Raw genomic sequence first — 12,737 nt, 5'->3', positions numbered from 1 at the left:
GCTGAATACCCAGTGCAGTGCAATTATATGTATTTGATTTCTTCGTAATTATTTGTCAAAACTGAATTGCTATGATTCCATTAACTTCTGTAATGTATTGCTGTATATCTGCAGGCAAAGCAACATTAATGGGGAAAAAAAACCAGATCAAATCCATTCAGATGTCACTATACAATAGATAAACTCTTAACTTTATGCTGTGAGTGTGGTCTGTGTTATAGGCTTATGCCCAGTCACTTTTTGACTGGTGGAGGGGGAAGAAGAGCAAGGTAAATATAACCCTTCTTGACTTGGTGTCCCCTAAGACCTGATCCAGGCTTATCATTCTGTGCCCAATATGCTTGGTGATGCCAAAGATACAGAAAGCTGCTCCACAACGACAACTGAAAGTTCTCATATCACGTGGAAAGCTGGATGTGTGCAAGCAAAGTAGCTGCCTCTGGCTTCGTACCACATGCCCTCTGACTTAAGTGACAACCTGGGCAGGACTGGGCGGGCACAAGGTGGGCACACAGTGCTCATGGCAGCCTCCTGCGGGCACCAGCCCCTTGAGGACCATTCTGGCTCAGGCAACTTGGAGGAGACCTCAGGCTGTGGGCACCTGTCAAGGTGGACACAGTCAGCCAAGGATTTGGTTTATTGCTTTTCTCTCTTGCTGTACTCACTCACGTTCCTATGAATTTCAGCAGTGACTCCCCTGGGTGAGGAGTGTGAGACAACGGAGCTTGCCAGGGAGCAATGGGCATGGTAGAATGGGGCTATAGGGCAGAAATCACTGTGCAGGCAGTTCTCAGTGCCACACTGGGAGGGACAGAGGTCTCATCCTGGTTCTCTTGGACATGAGAGCTGTTGCATATTACCAATTGTTTGAATAATGCAAAGGTACTAGGCAGGGCACCTTCAGCCTTGTTTGTTAAAGGAGATTTTATTCCAGTGAAAAATGGGGAGTATAGAGTGGAAGTCCTCCCACCAACCACCTGTCTTAGGGAGGGCTTCTTGGTGAAGAAGGGAGAGGTGCCTTAGATGTGTCTGAGTTCCCTTCCAAATGTGAAAGGAAAAACTGTAAATATGGAGAGACCATATGGTGCAAATTGATCCTATATAGAACAAACGAGGCTTCATCCAAAGTGATTCAGTTTTGGATGTGACTTGCTTTGAGTTTTGTAACTAAGGTTTTCTTCTGCTAACATTTTCCTTGTGCATTCTTTTTATACTAGACATTGCCGACACAGGTGCATAACATGGGTGCCATTTTTCACTGTATTTTTTTCAGGAATTCAGAACAATTCCTGCCAAGTGCCCACATTTAAAATATTCTTAGATTATTGTGTATGACATACTGATGGCAAAGTTATGACTTCGTTTTTATTCACTCAAAATTTAGTGATCCTCTGAAAAAGAGCTGGAGGAGTGGATGGATACCTTTATCAAGTATGAATTCTGGTAGAGGTCCATTGTGAGTCCTCCAGATCTCAGGTCAAATTGTTCTCTTATGCAACACCAGGCTCTGAAGTTAGCTCTTCTTTTTTATTGCATAGCCGAGGAGGTGCTGTTAACACTCGCCGATGAGCCTTAGCTTAGCTTTTTTTTCCCCCCCCTTGTGGGTGGTGATGGAAAGGTGTACATGTTGTGCTTCTGTGACTGCATGGTGCAGTGTCAGGGTGAAAATTAGCACCGCAGAGAACTGCAAAATACAGACAGAACTAGCCATGTTTTTTCAAACCCAGAAAAATATTCTTAATAGTGGCAGGTTCCTTTTAGTTTCTTTTAGCTAATGAGCACTGACAAGAACAAAAGAATGGCAGAGGAGCATTGAAAAGGGATAGTTACTGCTACATAGTGTGGGTTTTTTTTTTTTTTTTTTTTTTTTTGCAGAGTTTCAATGCTGAAGCCTTTAGAAGAGAGCACTTACAGATGTTTGATTTCTTTCAGGTCCTCAGATTTTGGGACATTATACACAAAGTTGAATCTACAGCCTGGGATTTCCACTGTTATTGACAATTTCTACATTTGTCCCACCAACAAAAAAAAGGTATGTGGCAAAAAAAAAGACTTTTTATAGTGCAGCTGAGACTCAACTATGCAACACTACAACTATGTGAAGTGCATTTTACAAGTTTTCAAAATATAGGGAAGTGGTTTTCACAAAGTTGCGGGTCACCTTAGGTGAATTTGTGACATATGGAGTTGGGATATTTATGCTTGCTGAATAATATAGAAAGGAAGAAATGCCTTGATGGACTATGAAAACTTTTGAGGTCATTGGCTCCTGGAAATGGAGCTTCTATGGACTTTCCACAGAAGTGGAAAAGCAGCTCTTCTAGGTTTCCACACATCCACCTAAATTCTGGGACTAGTGTTCAACCTCTCCATCCTTTATGCACAATTTCAAAGTCCTTTGCACGTTCCTTAACATAAAGCATAGGGATTGGGGAGGCTGTCATTGAGAATGATGTTTATCTTGTGTAAAACCTTAATTAAAAAAAACCACAACCCTCTCCTTGAAACTCTTTCATAAAAAATGTTCCTGCATCATTACCAAACCAAAAAGCTTTTCGTGGAGACTAGGAAGATTAAGTGGACTTTATAACTGAGAGCGAAATCGACCCATTGAGTGTATTTACAATGGATGTTATATTAGAAGCAACAGGAAGAGCAATTATGAGGAAAAAACCCAATAACAACCCTTCTATGCCTGCAAGATGCTTGTGATTTAAGCAGCAAGAATTGTGAAATACATTGTGAATAACACAAGCACAGTAGGTCTTTCATGAAATAAGAATTTTCTCTTGATAAGGGTCTTTTAACTCCAGTGTAATCCAGAAGCATTGATTTCATGCAGAGGCCACTGATTGGAAGGACAATGTTAGTTGTGTTTATCTGTCTGTTCTGCTTAATCAAAAATCAGTGGAACTCTGCGAGGCTGCCTGGATGATTAACTACATATTTTATTTCTCTTGCAATTGTCACTGGAGTTTTTGCGCCCAAGCTATGCTTATGCCTGAGCTCGGTAATACATTTTCAATCTGCTGCAAAGTCAGAAATTATTTTTTTGTTTCTTGAAGTGGAACTACCACCAAGCACAAAGTTTCAACAGATTCTGTGTCTCAGAGGTAAGATCTACTGCTGATTTCAAGTCCAAAAGAATAAAAAAAAATCTACACCCATTTCACTTTAGGGAATAAAAGCTAAAAGTAAGAGACAGATGAGAGCTCTGTGGAGGATTTTTCCCAGCTTGCCCAGCTGCAATATAAAAGCCTGTGTAAGCACAGGGGGGTTAGTGGCAATGTGGCTGTGCCAGTTTTCTGGCAAAATAAACAGCTGTAAGATTACTGCTGAATTTCAAGCCTGAAGGACACACCATCGTTCACAAAAAATCTCGTGTTAACTCTGTCTTAGAAAAATCTATATCCTGCTCAAGACAATTGAAGTTCTGAGAGATGCAAAGCCTGCTTAGTAAACTATTGCCATATTGGAATCCATTTGTTATACAAAGTCTCTTTGGGTAGTCATTAAATACACTGGGTTTATGCTGAGATTTTCTTCTGCAAAGATGTTGTATAATAGTATACAAACAACAAAACCAGCAGAGTAGGAAGGATTTCTAGGGCCTGTAAATGATGCCAGAGGGAGACATATTTCTGCATGCAGGTATACATACACACACACACACGGGACAAAAATGGTGAAAGCATTGGAGTTAAATTCTGTAGCCAACAGCATCAAACTGGTCTTGGAGGTGTTGCAGTCACATATGGCAGGTAAGGGGAAAGTCTCGATGTCATAAGAACTTTGTCAGTCAAAATGGCAACTTTTCTGGTGTTGGACATATGATTAGGACACTAACTAAGACTAGCAGCTGATTTCACAAAAGTTGTTTAGAAGGATGGAAGAAAATGTCTCCCTATTAATCCATTTCAGCCCAATTGCAATAAGGTGGGATAGAACCTTTAGAGCTCTGACGCCCTTTTCTGAGCTGAGCAAAAATCCCAGGGTTTCACTCGTTCCTGATGCTACTAGGCTTCAGATTGTTATGGTATGGGTTTTTGTCAACCGGTTCACATCTTTTGAAATGTGCTGAAAATGAAAACTGTGCTGGAGTGCTGACTGTGCGTACTGGAACTGAGCATGCACTTTAAATTTAAAGCATAAGTAGTCCCATGCTACCACTTAGCATTTAGAGGCTGGGAATACGCATGAAAGCAGAGATAAAAGACATTGATGGGTATTGTTTGAACACTTTGCATATTAAGCGTTATTCAATGCTCTCAGTCTGTTTACCCATTGTAGACCCTGTCTGTGGAAGTACTGATACTGCAAATTTAATGCTTATTATTTCCACCACAGTGTCATCAGAGCATCAACCTCACCTGGTTTCAGCTCTGTGCAATTTAAGTGTCTAGTCAAGCCCTCTCCCTCTGCAGTCAGTGGAGAAACACGGGTACCTCCAGGCAGCCCACCCCATTAAAGTCACAGTTCTTAGTAATTGAGAGTAAGGCTAAATGATCTCGTGGAGGTGCCTATAAATGACTTCATGACTATTGTGGGTCTGAGCAGAGTCTCAACTCACTGCAGCTTCCATACAAAGAGATAGAAGACTATTTTTGTTTTGGAATGCAATTAGATAAAATATTTGCTAGAAGTCTGATTCTTGGACTGACATCATTTCTTCAATTTATCTCTCCTGGTATACCAGTTCCTGGAATGACTTTCAGTCAACACACCTCCACTCTGTGAGCTGTTCAGGCCATTGGACTTATAAGTGAGCTTTATACAGCGCATGTGAAATTGTACTGGAAATTTTCAGTCGCTATGAATTGCTCTTGTTTGTATTTTCTTAAGCTGGATTGAAAAGGAAAAAGAGTTTATACATCTTATCTTCCTTACCCTGTTGTTTAAGAAGTTTAAATTCCACAACATTGTAATGCTGTTTGTGAAGAAGTGCATTAGCAGATGCAGAGGGTGCAACGGCATCCTTTTCACGTAGTGCTCCATGGAAAAGCGATTGTATAAAAAAAGAACAAAATTACAAAGTAAAATGCAGGAATTTTGGGGAATTTGAACTAGCCGGTGGAAGCAATTTATAAACCCTACTAAATACGTGCAAAGAAGTGGCAGATTCCTTTTCTCTCTTACCCTTCTATGAATAAGTTGCAATGAGTACTTTTCATGGGCCTAAGAGATGAACGAGGAAGGAGTTGTATCAAGGTCATATCTACACAATCGTTTGACAATTGAGGTAAATTCACTCAGTCTGGGTCTTTTTCTGGCTGAACGCAGCAGAACTCTGATGCAGAACTTGTGTTGCTGCAGTTACCACAGGGCTCAAGCTATGAAACCCAGTTTTGACAAGAAACGATGATAAACCTCTGAGGGTAGAGCTTTAAAGGGCTTTGTGTATCACTCTGAATGAGCCTTTCTGATGAAATCATGGGATGAAGGCGTGAACTGTGGCTGTATTGTTTGGGATTCAGAGTGGAATTGCAGTCAGCCAGCAGCACAAGTAGAAGACATTTGCATCTACCTGCAAAAGACCATGTAGGCTCCCCCTAAATGCTATGAAACAATAGAGTAATAGGTGAGGTAACACTGCAATTAAGAGTTCATGCTTCCTAAGGATACATTAATATTTACTTTGCATTCTGGCTGTTTTTAGTGTAGTATAAACCCACAACCAAAGACACTGAAACTGGTATTCTGACATGGTTTTGGAAATTTGTAGAATTATGAAGGCGAGTTCTCCTGTGTAAGCTCTCTGATGCTAACTTCTCCATTTGAAGCACTTTTTCACTGATCTGTGACATAAAATAGCCTTACTTGATGCAGGTGTTGAAGTGCTGTGCACTGATAAGGGTTGTTTCTGCACTTTACATGGCAGAATTTACATAATTATCTTCTGTTCAGTAATTACTCTATGCCAATAGCGTCAAATAGTGCAAGCATCCCATAATGTACCATGTGGGGGAAATAATATGATTTGTTTTCTCTGTTTTCTGAAACAGCATTATAATTGTCATTTGGAAGTGAGGCACGTGTTTCATGGAGTATGGAATTATGCTTTCCATAGTGTCAATCTGGAGTCAGCTGAACAAAGTAAATTCTTTCTACAGAAGACAAAAGTTAGCAGAATTCAGCTTCACTAAGCTACATTATCAACAACATATTTAACATTTTTATAGGGCACATGTGCTGTTGGGGGTAGAAATTACACGTTTGCTTTACTTCTGTTTGCATAATATTGCTGGGGAGGAGTTGAATGAACACACTGATCTTCTCCCATATTCAGCGAATATTTTAATTTTCATTGGTGCTAATGCAACTGATGCATCCGTCCTTCTGTTTATATGCTTCTGGAAAAGAGGCAGCAAAGCATTATGCATTCAGGCTTTTCATATTAAGAGAAAATAAATTTTGATTGTGCGTACACTGACTTATTAGTTAAATGGGTTGAACACTTACATTTCCCAGCTGTCACAATAACCAATTGCTGCATGTTTTTCTAAACTAAAAGGCAAGATGACAAATGTGTATTTTTGCTTGACAAGCCATGCAGAACACTTAAGATAGTAGTAAGGCTATAGGCTATCTTGTACAATATTGTAACTACTGATAATTTAAAATAGTATAAATTACACATGATTGCAGAAGGGTATTTGCCACAGCTATAAAAGCATTTCCCAAGGTGCAACTGGCTCGAGCAATGTTTGTAAGCACTTACAGGTAAATGCAGTCCTACAGCATTTTGACATTTGTCTTTCACAGCAAAACAGTTGGTAGTGGAAGTTGTCAAAATGCGATATGACTGCATTTACTTGTAAGGAGTAATTCTACTCAAGTATCAGTTTCCTTAGAGACCGTAGCAGAACGCCTGTGAACATAGAGAGCAGAATTATCTTACACTTTTATTAGTAGAACTTGTCAACTATGGAGTATTCCTTTCAATAACCTGAGTAGTTATTTCAGGAAGATTTCACTGTAAAATTGCAGAATGTGAGTCTGTATGTTGTGATGCATAATCTCTCTACCATGACGCGTTCTTTCCTTATAAGCAGTGTCACAATTCAGTTTTATTCTAGTGGTGCACCACCAGAGCACTGATGTGACCTGACTGAATGGTTTTTCTTAAGACACATATCCGGGACTGTTCAGTTCATCTTCAGATTTTCCAAATGCTTCCAGAAGTATACCCAGTAACTGATTTTTTTTTTCCAGCTATAATTTGCTGTGAGATTGCTGGAGAGCCAGTCCTATGCAGAAATCCCAGTTTTTATTCACACACACGGAGCTGATGAGCAGTTGCCTAGTTGACAGCCAGTAAGCTATTAAATGCAAGTGGAACTCAATAAGTTAAACCAGTCAGAGCTTTCACTGAGCTGTTACCATCCACAGCAGAGGTTCATGTAGCACCACCAAAACTAAGCCATACAGGGCGAAGATTTGATGGATGCTATTTGATGGGGTGTGAGTATGTATATGTGGAAAAAGTATGATAAAGCTTTGAGAAACAGAGTGGAACAGTTGAAAATTAAAAACATATATGTAGCAATCACTAGGAATTTGTCTATTAGAAAAGTATTTGAGCAATTTACTGGCTAAATGGAGGCTAGGAGCTCCAGCTTTCCCTGTCTGACTGATTCCTGCTATGTCTGAGAAACCAGGGCTTTTCCATACTTTGTATGTAAACAGGGCTGCATCAAGAATGTGTAAGTCTTACATGATTTTCATACTCTTAACTCCTTGTAACACTTCCTATAACAGTAGACTATGAATGCATTTTTCTGTGTAACGTGATGGACAAAAGTTTGGTTTGGTTTTCATAAAAACTTCGCAGACACTTTCTGTGCATTTCTCTTTCTGGTCTTCTACGTATGGAGCTAGGAAGGAATCCCCAGCTCTTCTTGATCAGATGCATTTTTGTCTTTGAATATTTTTTTGCATGCGTGCCTACTAAAACATTGAACTGCCTCTAAATCTTTTTGTTTCGCTTTTGCTCCTTTTAACCTATAAATGTTTTGTAGTCCAGCACCTGGAGTAGACTGTGGTAAAAGGCTGCATCTCATTTAAAAAAAGAAAAGCAACAACCCACAAAAAACCCCAAACCAACAAAGCAGGTTAACAATACAAGTGAACAGTAGACTGCCGTGACTACTGTGTAGGTTTGCCATAGTATGTGGAATGATTACTCATCAAGGTAGAGGGTGTGTGGGCTAAATGGGTGCACACTTGAACAGATATTCTGTGTTATTATTCTATCCTATAATTTATTTGATGCTTAATGTAGAGTTCTCAATTGAAGTTTTTGAGATTGACCTTCCACTGTGGTTTTGTTGCCTAATGTACAACTTTTGCATTCTTTTGTGCTCAGGCATACAATTATTCTAAGGAAAAATAGTCCTGTCTTCACTGCATGCTTATTATAGATTCTTTTGTTCTGTTTTTATGAATTTCCTGTCTAAAACTCATTACTCATAAAAGCAGACCAACAACTACCAAAAAGCCGTAATGTTAAATTAAGTTTACTGTAGTGAAGCCAAAAATAAAAAGACTAGTTGGTGGGAGTACAACATAAAAAAGATTTATGTGATAATGGAAAAGACCTGTGAGCAAATGTTAAGAGACCATTGTGCATATGATTCTGCACTTGAGAGACATCCATTTCCCTCATGGTAATTCTGGGAAGAGAAGGAATCCAAGCATCGTATTTTCAGCAAGGTTTTATATCCTATTATGATGAGCAGGGGTCATTGCTTGGAGAAATAGGAGTAGTCAATCAAGAGCACAGAGTAGAAAGCAGATCTGAAGGTACCCTCAGCACCTGTGGCGATGTGTGCTGCTGAGCGGGTGGCTGGTTGGAGAGGAGCCGTGAACAGGAAAGCATAACATTCTACACCAGAGGGGGTTTAAGATCTGGGATTTGGTTTTGTATCTCTGAAAAGAAGGGAAATTTTGCAAAATTTAGACCGGAATGTCATTTCAAAGATTTAAAGTGTAGATTCTTGTATTTAAGCCCAAATTTAAATCTGAACCATACGCCAGAGAAAAAATCTAGGGGTGGAGTGATAGATTTGCAGTGTGGGACACTAGGCGAGTTGTGTGTTTCCCTTGTCCAGCCTGCCCATGGGCTCATCAACCTCCAAGTCCTACTTAATTCCTCCTCTGCTTGAGATAACTAGGGGGAAAACCAAAATTGTCTGTGGTTGGTCTCTAGACCTGAGTGAGATCTAGGCTTTTGTCTGGCATGGCAGAGACTTTCTTGTGTCCTAGCTAGAGCTACAAATGTCTTTTAATCAATAGCTATGTGGATCATGTCTGTCTTTTCTGAAGGTTATACATTCCCATGAGAATATCATCCTGGAAGATTTTCTGATGCAATAGGAAACTTGCAGAATTAAAAATAATGAGGAGGCAAATTATAATATATGGGATAGTGTCCAAAGGAGAAGGTGTCCATAAGAAGAGTGAACAGTTACCGATTCAGGGTTGCATGAAGATAAAACCAGAAAGGAAGAGGTGGTTATATCAGCGGTGCTGAATCTTTGCAGAAGGAAGGAGGAGAAAAGAGAGAGAAACTAATTGTAAAGAGCAAATGGTAAAGGATTAGTAACAAGCATCTTACGGTACTTAATAAGTATTTAATTGGTTCCCACTATCCTTGGATGAAATGGATACAGATAAGTCAGAGTGAGGTTTCTGCTAAATTGGCATACACAAGATGAGGTTTTCCTGTGATTAATTTAGATTATTTATATCTATTGCAATTATCCTGTGTGTTGAGATTACTTTTGTCTAATTATTTATTGAACATCACAACATGCCTAGAGGCATGTATCAAGGTTCCCGTGTTAGAGAAGGGAGGAAATTGGGAACTCTTTCATCCTAACTCAGAGTCTAACCGCAGCAACAACTAACCAACAGGACAATGTTAAGGAGGTTATACGAAAACTTCTAAACAGTATTTGAAGAAAGACAAGTAATACCGCTCAGGAAGTCTGCAAGGACAGCATACAGTAGGCACGTTCCCCAGACAGCCCAAAAATGATGGTGTAGAGTGTTTGAAACACATCCATCATGCTTGCTGATGGATCTTCTGCATCTCCTGGAGACCTGTGCGTTTCCTCCTCATTTCCCCAATGATGGAATGGCAGCACAAGTCCCAGCTTCCACGCTTCATGCTCTGCTGGCGTTTTCCAATCTACTGATGTGTCAAATTCTGCTTCTCTTCACTGCAGCTGTTCGACTTCCCTCCACTCGTGCTGACCACACAAACTCCTCTGGCTCTCTCAGGAGTAGAGATGCAGCAGGGTTTTTTTTTTCACCTGGGGTTGGCATGGAAGCACAGTGGAAATGAGCAGGGTTTAAATTGCTACCACAACCATTTTACAGGGCTGGCAGCGTGTTCATCCCACTGAGAATCCCTGTGGCTCCTACCCCCTACACTGCTGGGAGCAAAACTGCTGCTTAAACCAGTCATCTGCTGCAATCTTGCTGTCACGGCACAAATATCTGTACAGGAGTCCTAAACTACCATGAATCTCACAGCTCAGTATGCCAGTGACTTTGTTTATTCCACCTTCTTTGTGGCATTTGCTAAAAGGGATGAACGTAACTGCTTACCCGTTTCTAATTCTGAAATGAGCCCTGATTCCCAGTGGCCCCAGCACCCTGCAGCAGAAAACTTCTACTGAAAAGGCAGGACCTCTGTGACAAATATGTTTTAATCATGTCCTCCTCATGCAGCCTGTACACATTTATTTGAATATGGTCTTCCAAAATTCACACAAACATAAAACAGAATTTTATTTTTTTTCATTCACACTATGTATTTCTGTCAGGCAGAGAAATATCCTTACTTCTGGAAACTGAAGTCTCTTATGTTTAGCTAAGCTACCTCTGAAGCCTTCTTGACAGTGGCCTCTTTCAGGCTTGTACCAGAGACAGATTTTTTCCATCTGTGGGAGTAACTAATGCACTGGGTTGCTGTCGTCCCTTCATAACCAAAGATTGCTATCAGGTGAATGGTGAATTCTTCATAATTCCTGATCTGTTTTTTTTAGAAGGAATCTTCTGCAAGCTTGTTTTGTGTCTAACCAGTATTTATCTCTCCTCAGTTTTTTTCATAATGATTCTTTGCAACCTTTCATCACTTATTTCTGTCTTTCCATCTCCTAATCTCTTTCCAGCACTTTCTCGTTTTCCTGCCTTTCTTTATTCCATTTCTCAGCATTACTCCTTTTTACACCTTGCAAGTTATTTCTGGACCAAATTAAACCTTTTTCTTTCACAGTTGCAGTTACTAAAAAAAAAAAAAAACCTATTTAGAAGAATGTAGCTAATGGTCTATGTTTCTATTCAAAATTCTTAATTTCCTTGGGATAATAAGAAAACTGCTGACACATCCCTAACTATAAGTCATAAAATAAATCTCTTCAATGGCAGTAGTAGGATGATTCGATCAGGGAGCTGTTAGCCAGGAGACCTGACTTCAGTTTCGATGACCTTGAGCAAGCCTGAGCCTCCCTGAAGCCTGACTTCCCATTGCCTCTCACCTTGTAATATCATTTGCCTTGTGCAAAACCACTGTGACGTGACATGATTTGACAGTCTACCTTGAGGTCAGGTTACAGGGTTTTGCAAAAAGTTAAGAATTAGTCTGGTTTAGTTTCCTTATTTATAAACTTAAGACAATAATACTGAAGTCTGCAGAGCACCTGTGATTCCTAAATGAATGCTGAGTATTTTTATGATCCCAGTTCAAGAGGGATGCATATTTATAAGGTATTTTTTGTGTCACATCCCTGCAGTACTGAACAACATTTTAAGATTTGCAGCATGCTGAAAATAATTGTTATAAATATGTTGCTATGTTTTTCAAGATTGAATTTATTTATCAGGCATAGCCAGTTCAGGACATAGGTAGTAATTGGAATATGATGGTAACATAAATGAGGAAATTAATCTACTTGCCCCAAATGGAGCAGGATTAATTTCTGCTGCAATTGCTGGATCTACATTTTACAGGTTTACAGTCCTATTCTCAATCCTTTAAACAATATTTCCAATCTGGACATTGAAAGAGCATTCCGATTTTACTTTAAAATGCTCTCCTTTTCAAGAAGACCCTATGTCTATACAAGGGGATCTTGTGAAAAGGTCTGGTGAGGGAAGGGCCTCAGGTAGCACTGAGGGATTGTGGAGTGTTTGTCTTGCAAAGCTTGGTGCCAAAAACGGACAACTGCTAGTTGCAGAAAAAGCTGTGCCTTCAGTGTAACTATGACTACAGGAATCAGACCAGGATCACTGGGAATAGGCAAGCATCTCCTGTCAATTTAAGATACTAAATGCACCAGTGGGTGGTGTTCTTCTTTAATGCTAATATATGTCCTGTTTGTCTCATTCAGCCATACCTGTGAACTAATTTTTTTCCACATTGTGTCTCTTTGTAGGATTTTCTGTGTTTAAGTGCTTTTACAGTTTGTTTGTGATGCAGCGCAGGCAGGCATAAATTAGTGGAGGTTTAGCTAAAGGTTCAAGTCTGTCTGGGAGAATAATAGCGTCTCACACTTCATTCTCTCCGTGGGCTCCAGCAAAGGCAATGGTTCTCTTACTTGCTGCAGCTGAAGGGTCAAGAAATGCTTTTTTGCTCTGCAAGGTGCAGTAACACAGGAGGAGGAGATCTGGGCCTCAATTTTTAACATCTTTGCTACACAGAGCTTGGGGATACATGGTTTCTACTGGGC

General features: G+C 39.9%; 1 protein-coding gene across 1 annotated transcript in view; it reads left to right on the top strand.

The window, feature by feature from the left end:
• Positions 1–12,737, top strand: part of SORCS2 (sortilin related VPS10 domain containing receptor 2) — a 561,128-nt gene that overhangs the window by 318,676 nt on the left and 229,715 nt on the right. The window contains exon 3 of the mRNA XM_074147142.1: positions 1,933–2,032. Within this exon, the coding sequence (XP_074003243.1) occupies positions 1,933–2,032 (100 nt within the window). The remainder of the gene's footprint in view (positions 1–1,932; positions 2,033–12,737) is intronic.

Source organism: Numenius arquata, chromosome 5 (genome assembly GCF_964106895.1).
Source record: "Numenius arquata chromosome 5, bNumArq3.hap1.1, whole genome shotgun sequence".
Classification (NCBI taxonomy): Eukaryota; Metazoa; Chordata; class Aves; order Charadriiformes; family Scolopacidae; genus Numenius; species Numenius arquata.
Note: the sequence above shows the minus strand (reverse complement) of the source record. Positions and strands in the feature narration are given on the sequence as shown.